This window comes from Terrapene carolina, unplaced genomic scaffold (assembly GCF_002925995.2).
Source record: "Terrapene carolina triunguis isolate 2854851 unplaced genomic scaffold, T_m_triunguis-2.0 Scaffold21, whole genome shotgun sequence".
NCBI classification, from domain to species: Eukaryota; Metazoa; Chordata; order Testudines; family Emydidae; genus Terrapene; species Terrapene triunguis.
This window is the reverse complement of record NW_020664372.1, coordinates 25,402,695-25,429,455: the sequence shown is the minus strand read 5'-3', so window position 1 is coordinate 25,429,455 and position 26,761 is coordinate 25,402,695. Positions and strand designations below refer to the sequence as shown.

The 26,761-nt window shown below is 40.7% G+C and overlaps 1 protein-coding gene across 3 annotated transcripts in view; it reads left to right on the top strand.

Annotated features, from left to right (window-relative positions):
* Positions 1-26,761, top strand: part of FGF14 (fibroblast growth factor 14) — a 635,254-nt gene that overhangs the window by 405,630 nt on the left and 202,863 nt on the right. Inside the window, exon 1 of one of the 3 annotated variants that reach the window (XM_024194175.3) lies at positions 8,731-8,923. The exons of the other annotated variants lie outside the window; for them this stretch is intronic. Coding sequence (XP_024049943.1) covers positions 8,731-8,923 — 193 coding nt within the window. Of the gene's footprint in view, positions 1-8,730; positions 8,924-26,761 lie in introns of those variants that run through there. 3 annotated transcript variants of the gene reach the window in all.

The following is a 26,761-nucleotide window of genomic DNA, read 5'->3' as shown; positions in this document are numbered from 1 at the left end:
CCTGCCACTTGATGTTTATAGTTACCAGTCTGTTGTAGCTTGAGTCAATCTAATGGCCAGTTAGATTGAGCACGAGTGAGGAGCTGGGCTCAGTCGGTCGCGATCTGATGCTCCGAGGCTTTGCAGGACTGAACCCAGAGTTCCATGGCAAAACACCCCAGCTTTATAGTTGTAAATTCCCATTTGAGTCCAGGCATTTTGCAATGTCATCCTGTAAATATTAGTCCTTAAGTGGTGTTAATCTTGGGGTTTTCTGCTGTTATCATTTGACGGTTATTGTCAGGCTTCCCATCGTTATCTCCTATTTGTTGTCTTGCATTCAGGGGTGCCTGCCTCATCTCTGAGGTTGTCAATGCTGCTAACATGTTTAGCATCAGATACAATGGATGTTTTTTGATTGTCTCCTGTTTTTTCCAAGTCTCTTACTTTTTCTTGACCATCTGGACATTTGTGATGGCTTTCACACCTTATCTTTTCCTGATGCATGTATTCCTCATTCACACAAACAATCTCTTACAGAAACCTTCAAAGGTATACAGACAGCAGTATTTTATATTCAACAGAATACATTGTAAATTAAGCCTTGCTAAATCTTATAACTAAAACAATTCACATTGAGGCTTCAGGCCCTCAACATTCCTCTAATCTCCTTAACACAGATACAATACAAGATCCTGTCTCTTATTTACTAAAACCTTAAAACAAAGAAATGTATATTTAACTAGAGTGCCTAATTTGTAATACATATAGGAAACCATAGTAGACAATATAACTTATCCTAAAACAGAAGGGTGACCATAATCAGTCATAACGATTGTTCTGGTCTGTCATTCCTTTCTGCTATTCAAAATGGGTGGCTGGCAGGATGAAATCAAATCATACATTAATTCTCATAGTACAATTATAAAATCCTGCTCCTACAGGAGCCTGTTTGTTGTGGAAAGCCGGCATGGTCAGCTGGGAAGATGCGATGTGAGCTGTCCACGCTGAGCAAACAGGAAGTGGAATTTCAAAAATTCCTGGGGCTTTAAAGGGGGAGTGGTGCATGCCGGTGTACCTGGCTGCAAGGCAGAAGAGTAGAAACTGCTAACCAGAGCAGTGTTGGACACCTCCTGGAGGCCAGTTAGGGTGACCAGATGTCCTGATTTTATAGGGACAGTCCCGATTTTTGGGTCTTTTTCTTATATAGGCTCCTATTACCCCGCACCCCCGTCCTGATTTTTCACACTTGCTGTCTGGTCACCCTAAGGCCAGTTAGGGTGACACAAGTAAGTGCAGTGTCTACGCTGACACTGCATCTCTCTAGCTTTGTCGCAAAAAGCTCTATGACGTTCATCAAGGTGGTTTTATGATGTTAGCATAGCAGGAGAATTAAATTGGCTGGAGGAGTATTGTTGTGTGCACACATCCACTGTTTTGTCAACCAAACCTGACATTTGTTGACAAAACTGTGTAGTGTAGACAAGGCCTTAGAAAACAGCTTGGAGAAATAGAGTAACCAGATTAGTTGCAGACCTTTGCCACTTCAATATGTGTTCAAAAGCTTCTATCTTATTTCACAGACTCACTTGTCAATTTAAATGTGTATACCTAAACTCTCAAGTAATTGCTTACAATAGACCCATTCCCATAAACTTCACTTAGCTAAAACTCTTATTGACTTCAGTTCCTGAATGAGGACTGCAGGGTCAGTCTCACCGTGAAAAACATTTTACAAAATAAGGAACAAATTAACTACTTCTTGACTTTATTTTCAGTAATGCACTTTACAGCTACCCACTCTAATATCCCTGGCTGTAGGTCTGAGTTAAATTTCAGAAATATAGCTGGGATGTACATGGTCTGCATTCAAAGCCCATTGCAGTCAATGCTTATTAACTTCAGTGGACTTTGCATCAGGCCCTATTACAGTAACAAATATAGAAAATGTAAATGAAGCTCTGAGGAAATGAAAAAAGCCACACTCAATATTCTGTAAGTGGGCTATGTAAAATAAAGTGTTTGTGCTATTTTACACGTTCTTTACTATAGTAACAGTAAAGGACTGATAAAGAATCTGAGCACCCAACTCTTATAGAATTTCAGCCCACCCTAAAGACCTTTTAGAATACCTGTTTTTCATCCTTGAGAATTTTATCTTTAATGAAATTTATGATTTTTGTACACTAGTGTATGATGGATGAACGTGTTGTAGAATTGTTTGCTTCTTTGGGTACGTTCACACTGCATTGTAAACCCGGGTCCGTGAAACCCGGGCTGTGGGCTTGCATTTCCAAGCCTTCCCCTTGATCATCCACACTGAATTGTAAACCTGGATTTACAGTTGCTGGACCTGGGTCTCAGAGCTGTGCTAATGCATACATACTGCACAACACAGACCTTCTGACTTAGGTTTTCAGCTTGAGCTGCATCCACACTGCAAAATGGCAGGGCTTGGATCTGCATCACAGTGACTTGTTCTGACTCAACCCCCTAGAAGAGTCCTAGAACCTGGTCCCCAAGTGCTTTCTGACCCGAGTTAGGCTGATTTGTGTATGGCTGGAAGGGGGGGCTTGGATTTACACCTGAGTCAGAGCCCAGGCTTAGAGTGCAGTGTAGACATGCCTTTCTTTTAAATTTTATCAATTTCTTTTTTGGACTTTATTTTAAGATAGGTGTTTTTTAATGTGTAAACTGAATTTACAAACTATCAATGAGAGAAGTGGGGGAGGGAGAAAGAAAATGTGAACTCAACATTACCTGTCACACAACAGGGCCTGATTCAAAGCCCACCGAAGACTTGAGGACTGTTGTGACTTGGATGGCCTTTGGATCAGGCCCTCTTGACTAATGTGTATTGTTTTCATGTTCTTCCTCCCCTTCTCTCATTGATAGCAAATATTAATTTTGAAAAATATAAAGATATAAAACTAATTAAAATGTCAATCATTCCTTTTATTAACATTTCCTTTACTGTGTAAACAGTAACGTGTAGCAGGGTTTGGTGTTCATACTGAACATCCAAACATCTTGGACCAAATTCATCCATGCGGTAAATGCATTAAAGTCAGTGGAGTTCAAGAAGTATGAATTTGGCTCCTGGATTGTATTGTGGGTGTCTTCAACATACATTCAATGTGAGTAATGTGTAGTTACACATGCTGAAGTGTCTGTGCTTATTAAATTTGATTCTAATCCACTGATTTCTGTGTTGGTGAATTTAGGTTTTTAAAATTGCAATATTTCCTAATATTGTCATTTTCACTTTCTGTGTTACACTGGAAATGTCTGAGTGAAGAAAATAATTTGTTTCTTATCTCTGATACTTTCATTCTTCTGTCATAGTACACAAACAAAACATAGAATTAAAATGCTCAGCAGCATAAATCATCATCTTCTGATAAGTAACAGTAACTCATAAGGAGACTGATTTCCAGGTGAGCAGTCATGAATGCCTGCAACACAAGTAATTTCAAATGTATTTAAACCTTATTGCACAACCAGATTTTTATTTTTATTCTCACCACAGGGTGCACATAAGCTGTCTGCAAAGGGATTTCTAATCTTCAGCTTCATATGTTCATACAGGTATATTCATATGAAATATTACTTTTTTAATGTTGATAAACCTTTTGGGTGGTATGCATAAAACCCTGCAGAGTATAAGCATTGGGCCAGATTCTCCTAAGCGTGTTCTTTGACGTGTAAATTATATATAGGCCCTAGGGATCCAAGTTCAGTTGGATTACTACTGCTTACTCCCCTCCAGGGGTTTTATCAGGAAAGGGATGATATCATTTCAGTGGGCAGCTATATAGAAACCCATTGGAAGAGGTGGTTGAAGCAGAGACACTGTTGGCGGGCAAATTGTCTGCCTCTGGGGTGAGACTAGCACATGACAATGCAACCCTGAGTCAAATCTGACCCACTGAGTTCGGTCATATCCATCAGAATTAGGAGATGACAGGGAGATCATCTGTCATTACAAAGGTATCTTCTCCTAGATGTGCAATAAGTTCTTACTATGGACCAGATTCTGACACATTTACTCACACTGAGTAATAGCACCTTACTCCAGGAGTAGTTCCTTGCTACTTGATGGGTATGTAATTACTCAATGCAAGTGACATTGGTAGAATCTGGCTATAAAAGTTAAAATGTTATTTTTTTTAAAAAAGGAATGTTAATTGCATAATATATTTGTTTACATTGTGACTGAGGCATAAGCTAAATCTGAGGACCATGTTGCAAATCTAGTAGAAATTGTCTTTGCAGTGATATATAAAATTACCTTCAACTCTTAATAGTCTAGGAGAATTTCTATTCATATCTAGATTCAGAATCCTGAAATAATGATTACTGTGGATTTATAAACAGTTTACAACTTCAGATTCTAGTTTATTTAATAAGACAAGAAACCATTGAGTGTACATTTTGTTGGCAAGCAAACCGAATAAAAAAATGACTAGATCTCATGAAACCAAACCATCTGCTAGTATCAATCTGTAATCTGGTGTTTCTCCCTTTGGAAACACTGGTTACTAGCACTCTTTTGTACAGCTAACTTTTCCTCAGGTGCCTTTATTGAATTGATCTATAAAAGTAATAACTGTGTATTCTCTGTGCGCTTTTACAAAGACGTGAACTGCTGCCTGTAATCCCTTCAGTCTAATATCGATATGAAAGGATACCAACATCTGGTGAAAAGATTGTAGCTGTTAAGGCTTGTAAATTGTAATTTAAAAAAAAAATGGCTTTAGGTAACCTCAAGCTAGAGTATAAAGGCAATATGGAATCTACATTGGCAAACAAGAAACCCATGATATAAAAGTGTTTTGTTAATATGTGGAGAGAAAAAATGTTAATTAGCATATGTTTGTTACTTTATCCAATAACAGCTTCGTCACTTAAAGGGGACACTTTAGAATTAGGTTAATCTTTGAAATAATTCACATGGTTAACTGTATGACTTTGTTTAATTACATAGCCAGATGCAGCTAGCCCAAAATGAATTTGATTTGAGACACTATAGGCACTTTAATTCTATTATATAGGAAGCTTTTTACTTAGATTTTAAACAATTTGAGTGTGAATTTACAACACTCATAACAAAACATATAATTTACAAATTTTGAATTTTTTTTACATTTTAGAAATGTTTCTAGGAAAACAGTAGGTTGGTAGTTAGAAATTAATAGATGGGAAAACAGAAAATATTGAAAATCTAGCACTGCCCCACCTCCTGGTTGTGTTTATATAACCAGACTTTTCTTAATCAGAAAGAAAATAGGGCTTTTTAATACAGCAAAAATTAAAGTTTTCTCCTGGACACAATGTAATTAGTAGACCTTAAGGCCTGGTCTACACTTACCCCCCAATTCGAACTAAGGTACGCAACTTCAGCTACGTGAATAACGTAGCTGAAGTCGAAGTACCTTAGTTCGAACTTACCTCGGTCCACACGCGGCAGGCAGGCTCCCCCGTCGATTCCGCGGTACTCCTCTCGTCTAGCTGGAGTACCGCAGTCGACGGCGATCACTTCCTGGTTCGACTTATCGCGTCCAGACAAGACGCGATAAGTCGAACCCAGAACTTCGATTCCCAGCCGCCGAAGTAGCGGCTGGGTGTAGACATACCCTAAGACGTCCAAAATCCATCTGTTAGCAAAACCTTCACTCTGACTAGAATTGCACACATTTTATCACAGGTTAAGACAGCAGAGGGCTCCCTTGAGTTTTCTTTGGTGTACCTAAAGCTGTAAACAACTACCCTGCATTTCTGAGACGCAAACCGGGAGCTTTTTATGTCGGATCTCTGGAGTAGGAAACACACCTTCCCCTTTCGTACGCCACGGCAAAAAAATTTAGATTTAGAGTGACAAATTGAATTATCTTCACAAGTTTCGATGAAGCGCTGTTTGAAAGAGAGTCGACAAAGTGAGCTGTAATTGTCGATCACGTAGTGTTTTAGAAAGCACCTTCCACGGAAGGGAATATGGATCCTATGCATTCAGAATCGCAGTTGTTAAGGCAATTCGTCCGGCTAAATCACGGGGCAACGCTGTGGCAATTAAAGATAGATGGTAGTGGGGGGTCGGGGGTCCTTGCTTTTTTCCCGTCGTCTAGAGCATCTGTTTTCCCTACTTACATAAACAACCACGATCCTTTTCTTTTTGTCCTGGCACTTCCAACAGCAAGGGAAACGCCCCACTTTTTAAATGCTGAAGTTCAGCACTTAGTCTGGTTTCATTGTCCTGTCGCAGGACGGCGTGGTTCCATTAGAAAAAGACAATGTGAACTAACCCCTCAGACTTGACAGAATCTGAGAAAGGGAAGTAATTTTAGACAACGTCCGTTATACAGCGTGAAAACAGAAAGTTGAAGGCAAAATTACCACAAAATCAAATTAAAAACTCTGATTGCATTAGTTAGGGTAATTGTAGCAATTTTATGGAAGTTGCTGCACGGTTGAAATCGCCAGACAGAAAATCCAATCTGAATGATTTAGCTGAATCTGTTTAGAGCCACTCTGAAATAAAATAGAATTAAAACGTATTATCCAGATCTAATTGAGCGTGTACTCCTCCGAGTTGCTCCAGCTTTAACATAATATGTGTGTAAGGGAGATGCTTCCATAAGCTTTTACCCTCGATATGAAAATAGTCCTTTGTAGATTAAAGGATTTAGGGAACTAATGGTCGAAACTGGAGCAACTGAACTATCTGCTCAAATAACTGAGCATGTTAGGCTTTATACTGCGAAGTGGTATATTTTGCAAGGGAGTGTTTAAGCTTCAAAACTTGGGAAGAAGGACTAGTAAAATAACAAGTTTTTAAGTGTATATATAATGGAGATATACACACAAGGAGACCTGTGCATAAAATGTATTTAACTATATACACGGTACAGTAACTGTAAGGTTTAACCATTATAGGAGTTAGATCGACCAAAATCCATGCTTACAGAAAAGAGGATAATAATGACCGTGAAACCTATTGTGTCGTCTTATTTGTTTAGTTACTTCAGATTGTAAACTCCTTGGGGAAAACTTCTTGGATCTTCTGTACCTGGTACATATTGTCAGTGCCCAATAGAGAACACATCCACAGTTTATAAAAAATAATAATTGCCCATTAGGAGGGCGATCAATACATCTCCCGGTCGCCCACATACAGGTCTTTGTAGGCGCAGCATTGAATGCATTCAGTGGTTATAAGCCCTGTAGACTAGCTGGTTTATTTTCTCGGTTAAAAGTATATTGGTTGTATTATTTCACAAAGAGCCTGTGTCGGTTTTAGTTGGAAGGTTCCCTGATGCGTAGGCGTGTTTCTGTCTAACCAGCTCTAAATCATTCACACGCCCAGTGGTTTTTTTACGACGGGAATCGGCTTGCCTAGCAACCTTTTCCAGGTCGTGTCTGATGGGCAGTCTGGAATATTTGGGCTTTCACTTCCGAACTCCAACTAGCTAGAGAAAAAGGAAATCATGATGGGTGCCACTCGGGTGGGTCTTGGAAGCCATAGATCTGTGTGCACCCACTGGAGCAGAAAGCTCATCTCTCTTTCCATCCCTCCGCACGTGGCTGGGGATTCACATTCACCTAAAGCAGCTCTGCGTCCAATACAGAACGAAGGGCTGGAGGAGGGTGAGGTTGAGCGTTTACATTGGACGCTCGCTGACTTCGCCTTCGTTCCCTTTCCTCCCACACCCCCAACTTTCCCGGCTTTGGCCCAGGCTGCTGGAGGCACAAGGGAAAGTTGGGTTTGGTATTTTGTGTGTGGGGCCGCTATTCGCTGTCACCCTGCTCGCTAACTTCCCTCCGGATTATCGCATTCACACCATGTCTGTGCTGCTGCAGCAGGCAGAGAGGCGAAGGGGTCTTTTTATACCACGTGCTTTCGCCTCCCCCTTCGCTGGCTCCCCCTCCCTCATGGTGTCACCATTGAAAAATGACGAGCCTGCCTCCAGAAGGGAAGGGAGATCCCTGCAACTTTGAGCTGGCTGGGCGAAGTGGCGGAGCCACCGCTCCCCGCGCCAGCCGGCTCGGGACTGGGTGTGGGGAAAGGGGCTGGCGCGCGAGAGAGACCCAGATCCAGCCACCCCTGGGGCTTTGGTTGCGCCTGGGATTAGCCGCTGGGCAGCGCCTCGCCCTCCAACCAGAGCAGGGAGTTTGTGGAGAGCGGCGAGCGAGCCGCGCATTGCAATCAGGAAACCCCAGCTGGGAGCAGAGCCGGCGGCGGCGGCTGCTGCTGGGGGGTCAGTTAGAAACTAGCAATTCTCCCCCCCCCGCCCCGAAAATTGCCCCAGCCCCCGTCTCTGCCGGCTGTGCTGGGGGAGGGCGGAGGGACTCGCAGGGGGGTGGGGTGGCACCGAGGCGCGGCTGTGATTGCCGCTCTCTCCAGATGCTGATTTCTGAAGCACTTGGCAGGCACCAGGCAGGAGCCTGGAGGCGGCGGCTGTAGCGGCGGCAGCAATGGGAGCCGGCTGCTGAGGGGCGGCCAGCCCAGCGGAGCGCCCAGCCCCGCGCCGGAGCCCGGGCAGGTGGCACCCGCGGCGGGGGGCCCATGCGGTGACAGCGCCGGGCCGCGGGTGCCGCCTGGGTGCAGTTGCGGCTGGAGGAGCCGGAGGAGGGTCTCGCTTGTCCGTGGCGCCCGGGGATGGGTCCCCGCCGCGGCTGAGCCCCAGCGCCCGCCCAGTCCCTGTCTCCGCTCCGGCCGGCCAGTGAGCCGGGAGCCGCCTGCCCGGAGCAGCCATGGCCGCGGCCATCGCCAGCGGCTTGATCCGCCAGAAGCGGCAAGCGAGGGAGCAGCACTGGGACCGGCCCTCGGCCAGCAGGAGGCGGAGCAGCCCCAGTAAGAACCGGGGGCTCTGCAATGGCAACCTGGTGGATATTTTCTCCAAGGTCCGCATCTTCGGGCTGAAGAAGAGAAGGTTGCGGCGCCAAGGTGTGTGTGTGTGTGTGTGTGTGTGTGTGTCTGCCCCTGTCTCTGTCTGTCTGCCCCCGGGAGTGGGGACAACCTGTAGCGAGCCACTGCCGGCTAGCAGCTGGGCAAGTTACACGCGGCAAACTCTGTGCTGGGCTGGCGGCTAAGGCAATCTCCCAGCTAGTGCCTGCCCCAGTCCGGATCTCCGGGCGTTATGTTCCCTCGCTAGCTCCGTGATCTACTACCTAGTGCCTTGGGTGGAAAATACACCCAGACATGTACACACTAGCTAGAGGAGATCGCAGAGCCAACAGTTCCCGGTGGTACAGTGTGATCTATCCAGCTGTTGGCCCGGGAAGTTTCTTACTCACAGAATACGCCTCCTCAAGAATATAATGCACTATGGCACATAATAACACTTTCGCTAGGTGTTAGCTGTAGTAAATAGAGTATCCCTCAAAGAGGCTTTAGGTGTGGTTTCCTCTTTACTTCCCTGTACTAGTTGCCTTCCTGGGTAATGCAAAGTCTTTTGTATTTCGCTCCCATTCACAAAGCGCCTTATAGGCAGCACTGAAACAGATGAGCAGTAGTTCAGATGTATTGTAATGCCCTGTACTATTCAGGATGTAATGTATATAGAAAGATTTCCTCAAACGCTAGTCTAGTCAGAAGAACAAAGCAACGCTCACAATTGATAGGTCCCCTGTTGTTTTTTTTTTAAAAAAAAAAAAAACAACATAAGCGACTTAGTGCTTTAGTTTTTACAAGGCAATAAAGGGTGAAAACAATCTTTTAATTGAGGTGGTGATAGAGTTAAGTGTATTACGTGATGCTGATAACTACTGGCTACATAACAAGGGCTCTAGTAACCACAACCTATTAACCTTTTTTTAAAAGGACAAATAGTATAACGATTTGTACAGCTTCTAAATGGTCGGTGTCTGACAAAGCAACCTCAGCAAACTATCGTTAATGATTCGTTTCATTATGCTATGTGCTTCATTTTACACACAGTATAGGCACTCTGTTCTAGATTCCCATTCTTAATAGTTAAGTAGGAGAGAATCATTTTATTTCCAGTATTCTGAAAGTAGGAAGTGTATCATACTAGCATGTTTAAGGACCATGAGGGATATTATGACATACTGTGTACACTGAAATTATATACATATATATTTTACTGCTTATTAAGTTAGGGCCCCTAATATAAAGGATAAAATCTGTGGATTATTGTAGTTTCTTCCTCTAGATTACAGCATACTCAATAAATAGAGGTCTTCAAATTTACATTAGTAGCATGATTGCATTTTTTCAATGCTTTGTATTTAAAGCGTGTAAACAAAAGGATAAAACTATATAAAAAGACAAGAACATTTATAATTATAATTTTTCTTAATTTTATTGCCCAATTAAAGAGTAATACTTCCAGAATTTAGAACCGGTGTTTACTTTATCTCATACTTATGCCCAGAAGGCAAATAGCTTTAAAACACAGGGATATTTTATAAAGGATGAAGATTTTAAATAAACATCTTCAAAAGCAAGGAGAATATCAGTAAAGATATTACAGTATTTGCTATTTACTATAGTAAAAAACAAATTCTTTCTGAATAGATTAGAGAATGCTTCTTCCATCCTGTGCTGTAATTTAGTGTATATACTGTGTGGAAAGAAGTATACTTCCATTTGAATTTGGTCTAGAGAGTTACAGTTGTTGGTAAACTATTTTTATAGTTGATGAATAACTAAGACATAAGAATTTACCTGGTCTGATCCATCTTTCCTTTTCTTTCTGTAAATCATATTTGAAATAGCATCTTTTGATAGGATCTAACACATTTTATTTTGTATGGCTTTATTATTTGTAGCAGAATTATTTCTTATTCTGCAGTTGTCTCAAATACAGTGAAAAGAAGCAATAAAGATACAATAATACAAGAAATCTGGGGTCATTGTAGAATATAAGCTAAATGTTGCCATTATTTGCAAAGTGGTATACAACTTGTCTTCTTATTTCTGAAAACTGATTTCTGAAATAGACTTTAAAAGTTAACATGGAGGCCGCATAAAATTACTGTACACTTCTTTTTTGAGCATGTAGTGTGAGTTTATAGTAATAAAATCTTTGTAGGCTTAATTTTTAGACTGAGTAATTTCTTAAATATAGATCTATAATTGACTTTTACCAGATAAATTCCGTAATTGATTATTATAAAACAGACAATCTATCTTCTATAGTTGGTTGATGGAAACAAATTTACTAGGGCTTCCTTTAATACATTCACTTACTGAAAGATCATTTTTGGCCAGTTCTGAGTTTCATACACTGGCAAAACTCTTATTGAATTCAGGGAGACTTGAGGATGATAACCACTTCACGGCATTAGATGCCAAGCATTTCCACAGTGAAGTGATGCCTCCAGCAAAGTTCTGTATTCGGCATCATGGATTTTTCATAGTGTATTTAGTAATGCTCCTGAAACTGATCATAATTAAACTAAATTGGAGTATAATCTAAACTCTAACTCATGTTAGCACTATTGGTTTCAATGGGAATATTTATTAGTGAAGGTTGCAGGATCAGGCCCTTTGTTTATGTCAATGTTAAGAGCTTTTTAAAGGCATATTTATCCAGTCATGCACCTTAACAGCACAAATTCATTATTCATCCATAAAACTTTATACTGAAAAAAATCAGTTTTCTGTGTGTGAGTGCGGTGGTGGTGATGATGCATAAGGTACCTGTGGATTCAAAGTTACATACAAGAAGTAGATAAAGCTGGGAGAGAGAGAGAGTGGAAAGTGGACGGCAAATTTCATCATTTACATATCTTGTGGCATAGAAAAAATTAGAATGATATGTAATTGTGAAACAAATATGCAGTTCATTCTGTTCATTGATTAAATGATCATTATACGAAGCAGAAAATCAAGCGTTCCATTACTATTTGTCTGATTCGTCAGACTATATGGCCATCGGTCATCATATTGTTCATTGAAACTTATTGTTGAGACATGAAATAAGAGCAAAATGTGATGAATTTCCAAAAATCTGTTGTCAGATGTGTGAAAGGGGAATTTTACAAATAAATCTTATCTAAATGATGTACGAAGTGTCATGAGAACAAAAAGTGAAAAATGAGCCAGTAGAGATGTGACAAGTGGACTCCTTGGATTGCTCATGCATGATAATATCAGAATAGAAGTATGCAACAATTGTTCGTTATTTATTGATAGAGAAATCTAGAGTACATCACTCATTCCAAACAAAATGTAACTCTGATTCTTGCAAAGAGGTTATATACGGAAAACAAAAGTCCATACATCTTTGAAGTTAACAGACAGCTGAGAGAGATGCTGCTTTTTTCCTAAAATGCCTGTTGATACTGCTTCTTGGTTGGCTGGTGCTGATCTGTGAACAAATTATGTGATTCTGAAGCTATTAAAAGCTAGATATCCTCTACTGTATTGGTGCTTCTCTATAGTTGTGTTTAATTTTCTGTCCAGGGTTATCCCTTTATGGACATACTGTAGTAGTATATATTATAAAGATACAGAGTGGGGAAAGGTGAACATTCTTATTTACATTTACTGGTATAAAAGCCATAATGACAGATGTAACTGTGGTTTTGTTTCAAATATTTTTTTCCAATAATTTTGATTAATGTGTCTTAGCTCTACAGTTGATATTGATTTCTATCGGAGAATTACCTAATTAAGCTATTGAGTAGACAAACCACAATAATGTATCAGACAGCTTTGATTCATAATGTTTAGTTTTAATATTATAATATCTTTAATTTATTCCAACTGCCACCTGATGAAGAAACCACTGGCATTAATTTCCTCGTACTCTTGAAGCCAAAATCTGTGCCCTGGCGTTGATGCCAAACACGTATCGAGAATAACTCACCCTTTTTCATTTTGGATTAGAGAACAAGGTAGTTTAATTCTGTTTATTCTCCAGATTCAGTTAATGCAACACAACAATTACACAGAGGACTGACAGATCAGAATTTTGAAGGCTTCATGTGGCATGAAACCTGAATATAACTAGAGACTAAGCAATGAAAAGCAAAAAATAAATTCCTATGCCTTAGCTCATGCAATTACATTACATATGAAGTGTATGATTTCAAACCATCCACTTGTCCCTGTTGCATTCTTAGCTTCTAGTTAACCTATATTTTAACCTATAAATCTATATCCTTTATTGGTCCCCAAAGTTGTAGTCTGGTTAATTAGATCTCTTCGGATTATTCCATTGTGTAGTATTCATAATTTCAAATGTATAAAAATAAATGTATTGTACATACTGTGTATATGTACATTAATACCAATTTTATATTACTCAATTTTGGAATGATTTGGCATCTAATTTTTTATGCTAATACTAGTGAGATTGTCTCTATCTCACTATGTTCAGAGACTATATTGATTTCAGTTATTAAGACATGACTATTAGACTTCTAGGTTTATTTTTTTGTGAATTACTACAGCAATATATCACTCGAAAAAGTGCCTTTTGGGACAATTAATGTGTACATCAGATAGGGTTGATGAAGCAGACAGGGAGTGACTTCACAACCTAAGAAGTAAAATAATTCTCAGGAAATGCAATACCTGAAGTGTCTTTTTTGCTTTTGTAGAACTGAAAGCAAGACCCCTTCATGTGTACACATGTCAATGTATTTCATTCCCTGCAAATCAGAACACTCCATTTGTATCTAGAATTCCTAAGAAATTAAGCTCAGTTTGGAAGCTGTTGCTGTTCCTAAATTAGTACAAACTGGCTTGGCTTTCCTAACTGAGGGTCTCACCTTAGGAATTCATTCTTCTTGACTGACATTTAGCAATCTTTCATATACATTGTAAGGCCCATTTATTTTGCCAAGTATTTGACTGATTTTGTTTTTAACTGTGTTTAAATCTCTTTAAATGCAGTGCCTAGTTGCCAAGGTGACAGGCACTATAAGCCTGTTTTTGTAATAAAATATGTATAAAATCAATTTCATTTTTTTCTTTTAAAATGCTGCTAAATATCTCCATTGAAGAACTATAAGATCATTGCAAACACAAAACGTACAAATGTGTTGCTGCCAATGTAGGCATGTTCATTTTCATTTTTTAAAATTTATTTTCCTACAATTAGTTTTAGATTGAGTATCAAGGCCTTTCCCAGGCAAAACACTTCCCACAGAGTGGGAAGCTCTTCTTTAAATAGAAGGCTGGTATTGAAAAGGGGTTTTGGTATGTATCAAAACTATATTAAAGCTGATTATGTTGAATGTGAATTAATGCAAACAACTTGGTTGAGAGTATGAAGGGATTATAACGTCCCTTGTATTGAACTGTTTCTAGTGGATCTAACAATGGTGCTGAGTCAAGGATGTAATTTTAAAAGGAGAAGGAAATGAAAAAAGTTAATTCCTCCTTTAAAACTGTAATGTAATTTTAGATGATAAAGGATTTACAGCAGTGTTTCATATCAATATGGGCTTTAAATCCTGACTTACGATAGCAGTGTTCTTTGTGACCATTTAACATACAAGTGATCAAGTGTCTTATATGATTACAAAACATCTCATATTATTAATATAACTCAGGAACAAAAAGACAAATCTAATTATCATACAGTCTTAAAATATTATGTTAAAGTAGAAATAAAATAGAAGCATTTTAGCATTGTGTGTTTGATAAATATTAGTAAATTTTAGACTTCATTGGACTTTCCCAAAGGTTACTTAAGGTTTTAAAAATCTATATTTGTCTGGCATCCCTTTTCCCCTTTGTCTGCAGATTGCCAGCATGTGGTAATGTTTTTTGTCTTTTCCTTCTTTCTGACGTATGCTAGAACACGTGTATTTTTACCAGCAATCCTGAATGTCCAGTTGGAGTAAAGGATATTTCAGAATTACCCGATTCTGAACACTGTCCTCTTCCTTACACTTTTATTCTCTTCACTTCCTTCCTCCCTGCAACTGCTGATTTAACTTTTCATTTATAACAAATACAACATTGTGGGTGATTGACTCTCTCTGAGTTCTCCTGAAGTTTCGAGAATCTGGATCCAATTGAGTACCAGTTCAGGCTTCCCTCTAGTTAAAAAGACACTGTCGTGACCATTATGCTCTATCATGACTTGGATGACACTTAAAGTCTGTGCGATGTCCACTTGTTTGGGAAACAAAATCCTTCATAAATCTACTTCTCTTGTTGTGAATTTACGCCTTCCTTCACTGGCCTAAATACTGAAATATGAAATGAATAGTCATTTTAAGGACTCCGAATTTCAAGAACTTTTTAAAAAAAATATTCCAGTCCTGTTAATAATTAAAGTTTATTATAGAATTTAAAAGAATCTGGCTAATAGAGATGCTAAGAGAAATTTTACTATACACTCTTATTGACTTATTATGGAGGAGCTGTAGCAATGACATAGCTAATTTTGGGTTCTGTTTTGCATTTAAACAAAGGATTCAACCTCTTTGTTTTGCATGAAGAATAAAGTATATCTTCCCAAACTTACAGCACATAACCTGTGAGTAGAGATTGAATTTTGTGAATATTTTGAAGTAAACCTGCTAAGCAGTTTGAGTTATAATGAATTAAAAATGGGGCCTCAAAGAAAGTTCACATTTTTGAGTCATGATTTTTCAGGCCTTCTATTTTAAAAACGATGGACTGCAGAACGTTTGGAATTTGTAGATAATTGGTTCTCTCTCACCATATAATTTAAAATTAAGTAATCCAAAAGACAAAAAAGGATTGGCATTTTTTCATTTAATTTTTGTGCAATGGGCAACTGACATAACACGTTTTACATTGTCTACTTTGGTGGCACACTAAAGCAGCTAAAAGATGTTCTGAACAATCTAGAAGAGCTATTGCTCTTTTTGTCTTATCTTTTAAGTGTAGACCAAGCCTATGTCTGCATAGCTATGTTGGTCACGGGTATGAAACCCCTCACATCCCTGACCGACATATCTGTGCCAACAAGACCTCCAGTGTGGATACAATGATGTTGATGGAAGAGGGCTTCTGTTGATGTAGCTAATGCCAGTCAGGGAGGCAGTGTTCCTACATCAACAGAAAAACTCCTGTTGGTACAGACTGCATTTACACTAAGGGGCTATGCCGGCATGGGCTCCATAGTGTAGACCAGTGGTTTTCAACCTGTCGTCCCTGGATCCCTGGGGGTCCGCAGACTATAGCTAAGATTTCCAAAAGGGTCTGCACCTCCATTGAAAACCACTGGTGTAGATGTATCCTTAGATTTCCTATTAATGCAAGTTCTGTCTGAAGTATCAGAGGAGTAGCCATGTTAGTCTTTAGCCACAAAAACAAGGAGGAGTCCGGTGGCACCTTAAAGACTAAAGGATTTATTTGGGCATAAGCTTTTGTGGGTAAAAAACTCACTTCTTCAGATGCATGGAGTGAAAATTACAGAAACAGGCATAAATATATATTGGCACATGAAGAGAAGGGGGGATTTACCTTACAAGTGGAGAACCAATGTTGAAGGCCAATTAGGTCAGTGTGGATGTGGTCCACTCCCAATAATTGATGAGGAGGTGTCAATACAAAGAGAGGGGAAAATTGCTTTTGTAGTGAGCCAACCACTCCCAGTACCTATTCAAGCCCAAATTGATGGTGTTAAGTTTGCAAACAAATTGTAGCTCAGCAGTTTCTCTTTGAAGTCTGTTTTTGAAGTTTTTTTTTGTTGAAGAATGGCTACTTTTAAATCTGTTATTGTGTGTCCAGGGAGATTGAAGTGTTCTCCTACTGGCTTTTGTATGTTACCATTCCTGATGTCTGATTTGTGTCCATTTATCCTTTTACGTAGAGACTGTCCAGTTTGGCCAATGTACATGGCAGAGAGGCATTGCTGGCACATGATGGCATATATCACATTAGTAGATGTGCAGGTGAATGAGCTTCCGATGGTGTGGCTGGGTCCTATGATGGTGTCGCTAGGGTAGATATGGGGACATAGAAGGCAACAGGGTTTGTTACAGGGATTGGTTCCTGGGTTAGTGTTTCTGTGGTGTGTAGTTGCTGGTGAGTATTTGCTTCAGGTTGGGGGGCTGTCTGTAAGTGAGGACTGGCCTGCCTCCCAAGATCTGCGAGAGTGGGGGATCGTTTTCGAAGATAGGTTATAGATCGTTGATGATGCACTGGAGAGGTTTTAGCTGGGTGCTGTATGTGATGGCCAGTGATGTTCTGTTATTTTCCTTGTTGGGCCTGTTCTATAGTAGGTGACTTCTGGCTACCCGTCTCGCTGATTTTTAGTTCTGTCTGAAGTTGAGCATACCACAGATGACAGGATGTGCAGCTATTACACCAATAAGTGAACTTAAATATAGAAATAACACTATGGTTGAATGCTCATTAAGACACACACTACCTTTGTGACATATAGAATCCATTTTTTTCATATGAGTAAACTGAGGCATTTATTGTTTGATCCTCCATTACATGTGCACAGGTAGAGGGGAGCAAAAGCCAGCAGAAATAGAGGGCACGTGGTAGGGAACAGCACCTCCATATCATACTTCCTCCCCCTACCACAAGCTCTTCTGAGCTTCTCTGCAGGCTTAACAGAAGGTGGAACTCTGGTGGCTGGTATGGGTGGGGAGAAGTGGCACGTGTCTGCATGTCAAAAGTGAGTGAGGTGGAATTGAGCATTTGCTCTTCCCAAGTTGTGCTCTTGCTAACCAGGTGGATTTCTAAATATAAATCTATACAATGTTCCATGCTGTGATGGAGGAAGCAGATGTGAAAGTCAAGAAGGGTCTGGATCCCTGCACTGTAAGTCCAAAATCTGTGAATCAGCAACCTGATTTTCCTGCAAAGCCTTAGGGCTCTGCAAAGTTTCCAAGCCACACTCCCTTCAGAATGTGAGAGCTTAGATTTTCCACCTACCTGGTAAATGAGAGAAAATCTAAGTTTTGACTCATTAGGTTTTCCTATTGGAATTTTCCCCCTCCCACAAATTTTTCCATGGAACTGGAGATCCTCCCCTGGGCCAGATGATCATCTGGTGTGAATTAGTATGGCTGTGCTTGGGCACTTGATATTTAGCCATAAGAAACTTGGCCAAAGCCACTCAGCAAATCAGTAGCAGAGAAGAATAGATCCCATGAGTCTTGACTTCCAATTCATTAATCTAACTACTAGACCATGCTCCTCTTCATGGCTTGAATAAAATTCTGGCATTTGCTTGAATTATAATGCAAGTTTTCATATTCATCCATTTTTACAGAAAATCAAGACACCCCAAATAACATGCAGTTCAGCATGTGGTGAAGTATTTAAAGCAAAAGCTAACAAAAATAAGGCTGAAATAAGTAGATGCAGAAAGCATGATATAAGATTTAAATGGATGCGGTACATAAAAAGGAAAAACACAAAACCCCAACCGACAAGGCTTTCTGCATACAGGATCAAGTTTTGGTTAGTTTTGTACAATGGTGACCATGCAGCCACATAATCCTGATATGTATTGTTTCAACTTTTTAGTTGGTTTTCCATAATCACTCCAACACAATTGGAACAAATCAGCTAGTGTGTGGGGAACACTTCCACCTCCTTTCTGTAATAGATGTATTTTAACAATTTCCTTAGTCTCTGTGATTTAATCTCTCACTTGGATGTTGTGATGGGGTGTACAAATCCCACACTGGGCCCATAGGGGGTAAAGGACAGTACTGGGCGCAGATAGCCTTGCCTCTCCACACCTGCAGAACATGCCCCAACTGGAGAGGAAGCTTAAAAGGTGATATTGGATGTGCTACCCATTAGCCCGCCAAGGGCTCTATTTACAGGTGTATATCAAGAGTAGGTCCTTTGAAGTCATTGGAATTACACTGGTGTACATAAAAATAGGGTTTGGGCCTTTTAATTGCAATAATTAGATTAGATAAATGGTAGAGCACGACATTTCTTTAAAATGTAAAATGTTTTCCTTTGTGAAATAATAGTGTAATGCAGTATTTTGAAACACATACAGTCTCTCTCTCTCTCTCTCTTTGTATATAATATATAACCACATACCAAAAGCCTAACTTTAAAGAAAATTAATTAGGTTGCAAAGTCTACTACTGCTACAGTTGTTTTATTAGTTGCCAGGGATTGCCAGTGCAATGTGTATTGCTGTGAGTTGGCAGTGGTGATTGTTGGTGCTTTGGGAGTGACATGGGGTTACCTCTTTAAAATATTCATGTTCCGTTATTACTTAGACACGGTGCTATAGTTTTCCTGAGGAATGCAAGCAGGAGAAGGAAAGTGGTGATCTTAGCAGTTTATAACTCAGCTAAACCTGAATAGAATTTAACATGGCTGAGAAAAGGGACTTCTCAAGCCGGACTGGGCTTTTCCACTCCTGAATTCCAAATGCCTGCTGCAAACAGTAGACATGTAAGAGCTTCTCAAGAAAATGTCACCAGATTTTTTTTACAATGGAAGTTGTTAGGCAACCTAAATATAGGGGTTGCTACAAGCTTCCCCTATAATACAGCAATACATCAGAGGTGTTTGGAGTCCGATCTTGCTGTTCCACTTTGTATAAATAATTATTAACTGAAGCAGGGACTGGAACCCAAGTGTCATCCCTCCAACCATCAGGTTATCTAGTCATTCTTGCTCTCTAGCCCAATGACTATTTAAGTATTTATGCGAAGTGGAACAGTTTCAATAGAGGAAACTGAGAGACCCACCACAGAATAACACATACCCTGGGGGTTAGGACACTGTTGTGGGAGGTGGTAGATGCGTGTTTAAATCCTGGCTATAATTAGACAGACTGTGGTCTTGAACCCAAGTCTTACACATCCCATGTGAGTACCCTAACCATGGGCCTATAGAGGATAATGAGGGTGCTACCACCTGCCTCTCTGCTGGTTTTCTGAATGATGCTTAGGTCCCCATGGGAATTTAACCTCTCCCACCCCTCAAAAAAAAAATTGGTTTTGGTCAAAACCATTCAGTGAATGGGTCAAATCTCTCAATAATTTTAGTCAACCCCAAACTGCATTTTTCAGCAAATAAACTATTTTGACCACCTCTAATTGTAAACACACCAGTTCAGATAAATATTTTCCAAGATATATTGGAATTGTAAAGGTACAGAAAAGAGCAACAACAATGATTAGGAGTCTGGTGGCAACTTAAAGACGAATAGATTTATTTGGGCATAAGCTTTCGTGGGTGCATCCGAAGAAGTGAGATTTTTACCCACGAAAGCTTATGCCCAAATAAATCTGTTAGTCTTTAAGGTGCCACCAGACTCCTTGTTGTTTTTGTAGATACAGACTAACACGGCTACCCCCTGATACTTAACAATGATTAGGGGTATGGAACGGCTTCCATATGAGGAGAGATTAATAAGACAGGGGCTTTTCAGCTTGGAAAAGAGACGACTAAGGGGGGATAAGATAGAGCTCTATAAAGTCATGACTAATGTGGAGAAAGTAAATACGGAAGTGTTATTTACTTCTCATAACACAGGAGCTAGGGCTCACCAAATGAAATTAATAGGCAGCAGGTTTAAAACAAACATAAGGAAGTATTTCTTCACACAACACACAGTCAACCTGTGGAATTCCTTGCCAGAGCATGTTGTGAAGGCCAAGACTGTAACAGGGTTAAAAAAAGAACTGGATACATTCATGGAGGATAAGTCCATCAGTGGCTATTAACCAGGATGGGAAGGGATGGTTTTGCTAGCCTCTGTTTGCCAGAAGCTGGGAATGGGTGATGGGATGGATCACCCGATGATTACCTGTTCTGTTGATTCCCTCTGAAGCACCTGGCATTGACCACTGTCAGAAGACAGGATACTGGGCTAGATGGATCTTTGGTCTGACCCAGTATGGTCGTTCTTATGTTCTTATTGACTAATGTCTGTGAGTTACTATATGAACATCTATATGAACTCTTCAGCCTATCTAGTGGATTATCTCTTTATTGTTTGTAGAAGTTCAGAAAAGTCTCCATGTTTACAATTGTAAATACATGCCAATGACTAGGAAATATAATATACAATGCAAAAGTTATTTTATTGCTCTATTTTCTTTTTTTACTTTTCCTCTTTTAATTCATCAGAACTAACAATAAATATACTTCCACCACAACTTCAGCAACCACTAGCCATTCATCAAACTCTCTCTAGAACACTCCTGCACCAGAATCAACATCCAGGACACTGGATGATCAGCTTCAACAATAGAACCCTACAGATAATTGCATACAAGAAACTCACAGATCACCACACCTTCACAGATCCGGTAACCACCTCAAACACACCAAAAAACTGTTATCTACTGCCATTCAGATACCACAGAATATACTTCGAGGAGAAAGTGAGGGATACATGCCTTAGCACACTTAAAACCATGTTCACTGAACAATGACACTCTAGCAGAGAAGTAGATCACATCATGGTATGGGCCATCCAAATACCCCAACAGAAGCTGATTCAATATGGGGGAAAAATGCTGTACACCCCTAGTTGTCACCTACCACCCCACACTGAAATGTGGCGACGGCACAGGAAAGGAAATAGAACACCAGGTTTCTGGTAGCTAGAGAGCTTCAAAAGCCTCAAGCAAAAAGCCTCCCAGGAAAACTTTTCCTGGGGTTTTTATTCTTCTCCTTACTTTGTTTACAACTCTTCTTAGTGGTTACATTCTTGCGCAAACAGAAGGCAGGCAGTATACATGCACATGAGATTACAAACCCATCTCTTGAGCGCGTGAACACCAGCTGCAAGGGTGATGTCAGGTTGCCAATAAGTTTCCCAAATACAGACGCTAGGACAAGGTCACTCCTGCCTCGTTACCAAGGGAACAGTTTGCCATTCTCGTGGGCGTACGATTCGGGAGCAACACATTCCTACACTGAAACCCATATGGAGTATCATTAAATAATTAGAACCCATGTGCAATAGGGACCACATCCTGAAAGAAATCTTTCCTGAACCTCCTCTTCTGGCCTTCAAACAACTGCCCCCCAACCTTGCCCCAGCCAAGCTCATTGTCAGAAGCAAGCTCTCCACAGACCAGGACCTATCAACTCAAAGTGGCACCAGACCCTGCCATAACAACAGATGCAAAATCTGCAGACATATCTCCACTGCTACCATGATCAATACCCCACCCTCCACAACACCCTTTCAAGATCCATGGATGCTACACATGCCTATCACAACATGTGATGTACCTCATCTAGTGCACAGAATGCCCCAATAGCAACTGTGTGAGTAAAACGAGACAATCACTATGCTCCCAAATGAACTCACCCAGAAAAATGATAAAAGACAAACACCATATCACCCATGGGCTGATGCTTTTCACAAAAGATCACTCCATGTCTGACCTCTCAGTCCTCGTCCTCGAAGGAAACTTGCACAACATATTCAAAAAATGAGCCTGGGAGCTTAGGTCCATAACTTCGCTAGACACTAAAAATCATGGGCTCAGTAAAGACACTGGATTTATGGCTCATTAAAACAGTCTTAATCCACTAACTCTCCTTCGTCATAGGACTGCAGGGGTGTTAATTGCCTACTACATTTAAATTGGTTTTGTGCAACATGTGTTAACTTCCTATGATTAACAATCTGTTCCATCTTGTATTTAGCTGTGACTCTGGTCTGGTCTACACTGGGTGGGGGGGGAAATCGATCTAAGATATGCAACTTCAGCTATGAGAATAGCGTAGCTGAAGTCGACGTATCTTAGATCGACTTAGAATCACTTACTTCGCGTCCTCGCGGCGCGGGATCGACGGTCACCATTCCCCTGTTGACTCCGCTTCCGCCTCTCGCCGTGGTGGAGTTCCGGAGTCGACAGCAGAGCGATTGGGGATCAATTTATCGTGTCTACACTAGATGCGATAAATCGATCCCCGATAGATGGATCACTATCCGCCGATCCGGCGGGTAGTGTAGACGTACCCTCTGTGTATATTTACACTGCAATAAAACACCTGATGGAACCCAGTCAAACCTCCTGAGTAATCATGGTACATAGGGGACCCAATCTAAGAGGGAGAGAATCACAGGATTCCACCCCAGGACAGGTGAAGGCGTCAACCCCTAACATATGTGGGGGCTGCTCTCCAAGACCAAGAAGAGTTAAAGGTGCAGCTAGCCCTGAACTTGACACAGGTTTTGACCAAAAAAAAAAATAGTTTTAAACTGTTTTCTATTTTTTTATTGTATGTCTAAGCATATACAGAGCTGCTGATTTCTGAACCTTGAGTAATTTATACACATGCACCTTTGGCAGTTATGTTGATATTATTTCCACTTAAATGTTTGCAGTTGTGCACAGGTATTTGTGCTTTGTCTATATACTCAAATAGTTCACAGATGACCTGCAACTGATGAAGCGAGAACAGGGACAGTTAAAGTGCCAGTGGTGGAAGTCTTATGCTGAGTCCAATTCATTGTGACATTCAGGCTTTTTAAAAAATATTATATGGCAGGACTGTGTGAGAAGTGAAGAAATATTTTTTTTCCACTTCCACCATAATATCTACGAAGTCTCGCACAATGGGTCTCATACGTTGACAGCTCAGGGATCCTGGATGTGTCCATTTGGTATCGACTTGAGGTTTTTCTCCCTGTGAAGAATTTTCATGTTATCTTTTCAGACAAAATTGCTCATATTTGGACTGCACTGTCTACTGGCATGGAAACAAAGAACTGTGGCTTTAAGGGAGAAATCTAAATCTTTGCTGTTTGAGTTTTATCTTGTTTCACTTACTGAGCTTTGAGAGGTGCTGGAGTAGTTTCATGCTTCTTGTGAATTGGACCCTTGTCCTTTCTAGCTGATGAAAGAAAGCAAGGAAGTACTGGGTCCATTGCTTTTTATGTTTGTCATTGTTTCCCTACAGGGGGCAGTGCACCAGTGGTTCTTGAACAGTTGTGAGGCCACTTCTCAATAAACCAACTCTTGATGCTGACAATGTGACTATTGACTGGCACCTTATCTCCCAGTTTTGGGGAAGACTGTTGAGAGATTGCGGTGGTAGGGAACTCTCAGGTTGAGATCTAAGGTTTTCTTGACTGGGGTCATTCGGGTTGTGGGTATGGTATAGAAACTGTGCTGTTTTCATTAGGTGGTTCTTCCTAGCAGTGGATAAAGAAATGTGTCCATGTTGATTCTTTCGGATCTGAAAGCCCCTTTTGATACCTTTTGATCATGAGGTTTAGTTCACTTGCTTAGGACCTCTAGCAGAGATGGAAAGAGTTGTCCTTGAATGAGTCCTGTCTTAACTTTCTCAGAAAACCCAAAATGTAGTTGTGGGCATTTGTTCCTATACCATAAGGGCACTGTCCTGTAGGTACTACAGGGGTTTATATTGCTGCCCTTCCTTCCTTCTCAATATATATGAGGTTGAAGGGAAGGCTAGTGAGAAGACATGGACTATCATGTATTCAGTACGTTGATATCAGCCAATATAAGTCTCCATCCAATCTCCCCCAGCCAGAGCAGTGAAACAAATAATCTATGTCTCTATGATGTATGGGCTTGGATGACTACTTGACTTCAACTTAAATCAGATAAGACAGATAGTACTGAAGGAGGAGACAGAAGGATTGGCAGAACTTATATTGGCACCCCCCTTCCCATTGAGTGGGTGTGATCAATTTATAATACACATGTGCAATTTAGGGGTAACATTAGATTCTAAGGATGTTTCTGGATCTCCAGGTAACTGTTGTGGCCAAGAATGCAGCCTTTCATTGGCATCGGTAAGAAGAGTGTAGACCAGGCCACTCTTCTCCCTCTAATGTAGACCAGGCCACAATTATCTATGCCCATGCCGTCTCAGGAGTAGCTTGCTGGAAGGCATGCTATATAGAGCTATACCTTGAAACCATTCAGAAAATGCAATTGGTGCAGAATATTGTGGCCTGCTTATTAAAGAGAAATTCTTGTCAGAAGCACATAACAGTGCTGTGGGATTTTCAGTGGCTGCCAATGCCACTTCTGGTTGGAAATCAGGGTGCTGGTATTATTGACCTATAAAGCGATAATGGTTTGGGACCTAGTTATCTGAGAAACATGGAAGAAGAGTACTATGTAATGATTCTAAAATGATGTGTACTCAAAAAATGGGGGAAAATGGTTTTACTCTTTATTTTACTAATTTCTATAATGCTAGTTACTTAGCTAGATGCTACAGTTTCATACACTGAAACACAACCGAGCAAAAACAAAATTGGAAATGTCAAGAACAAAACAGTCAATCAAATGCTAAGCACAATTAATGGACCTTATGACTACCTGAAAGTCCCTAGACTTGGGGCTGGTCTACACCCAGCCGCTAGTTCGGCGGCTGGGGATCGAAGTTCTGGGTTCGACTTATCGCGTCTGGTCTGGACGCGATAAGTCGAACCAGGAAGTGCTCGCCGTCGACTGCGGTACTCCAGCTCGGCGAGAGGAGTACCGCGAAGTCGACGGGGAGCCTGCCTGCCGCGTGTGGACCGCGTCTGAACCGCGGTAAGTTCGAACTAAGGTATGTCGACTTCAGCTACGTTATTCACGTAGCTGAAGTTGCGTACCTTACTTCGACTTGGGGGGTTAGTGTAGACCAGGCCTTGGACTTCAATGGGCTGTCAAAAAGAGTGACATGGCGAGAGCACGTCTGGTGGTTGTGTAGTTAGGAACCCACAGGTAAAAAATGTGTGGGTTTTTTAATGTCTTTTATTATCTGTTACTTCTTTTGGCTAATCATTCTGCACTGTTTCCAGGTTGTCAATTAACAAGAACCTTGTTTAACACAATCACTCTAGCATGTAGTCTATACGTTCAAAGAAAAGGAATATTGTAGTTTTACAGCAAAGCAAAATAGAGGTTGCTAGTCATATCACAGAGGAAGACCTTTCACAGTCTAACTCTCCTGTTAGGTTTGAGATATATATCGAGTTCATCAACATGGAATATTGGTGGAAAATTGGGGGCCGGGGGAATGAGAAGCTCAACTAGTGTGAGATGATAAGGAGGAAAAAGAGAACAAAGATACCTAATAAGGGAAAAATCATCCCAGCTGTTGTAGAGCAACAGAAGTCCTCAAAAGCAGGAGAACTAGCCAGGTCAAGGAGAGGATGTGCAGATGACTCTATGCTTTCAGTGCGTCTCTGAGCTGTACTCTACAAATAGTCTCCCCATGTCAATGGGTGTAAAGAGCAGTCAGTGGAATGGGGAATTGCACTGACCTACTGGTCAAACCCCAACCCAGTACAGGGGGAGAACAGGAGCAGCAGCTTCTACTTAAACACTTAGCTTAAACACTATCGGAGCTACTACTGGACAAGAGTCCTGCATCCTACGCAATCTTGCATGGGAGATGATTCTGCATTCTACTCCATCAGACACTATAGATCCCATTTACTAGTGTTGTTTTTTTTCCCCAGGGGTCCAAGTTTTGGCCTTAAATGAGTAAATTAAGTCAGGGTTTTTTTAAGATTTGTGTGGTAACCAGCAGCTTCACTGCAGAGCCTATGCATGCACTGTACGTGACAGCATTTGCTCAGGAAACAGGCAGGAAAATTGAACTCCAATTAAAGTAAATTTAGCTATCATGCGCTGTATGGTTTATGACAATTTTTGATTACTGAGATATTTGTAAACATTAGTCCAGTCTGCCACCTCCTTGTCCTTCCTGATTGATTCAGCAACTCACATCAAAATTCAGCCCTGTGGAAGAATTTGTGTTATTACAAATGCCAGATTGAATGAATCAGTAAGGGGGAGGCTTCTTCTATGGGAAGTGGTCTGGTTACACATAAGAATGAGGTGGCGATCCTTCTCTCCCCCACTTCTCATAGTACTTACGTGTGTAATG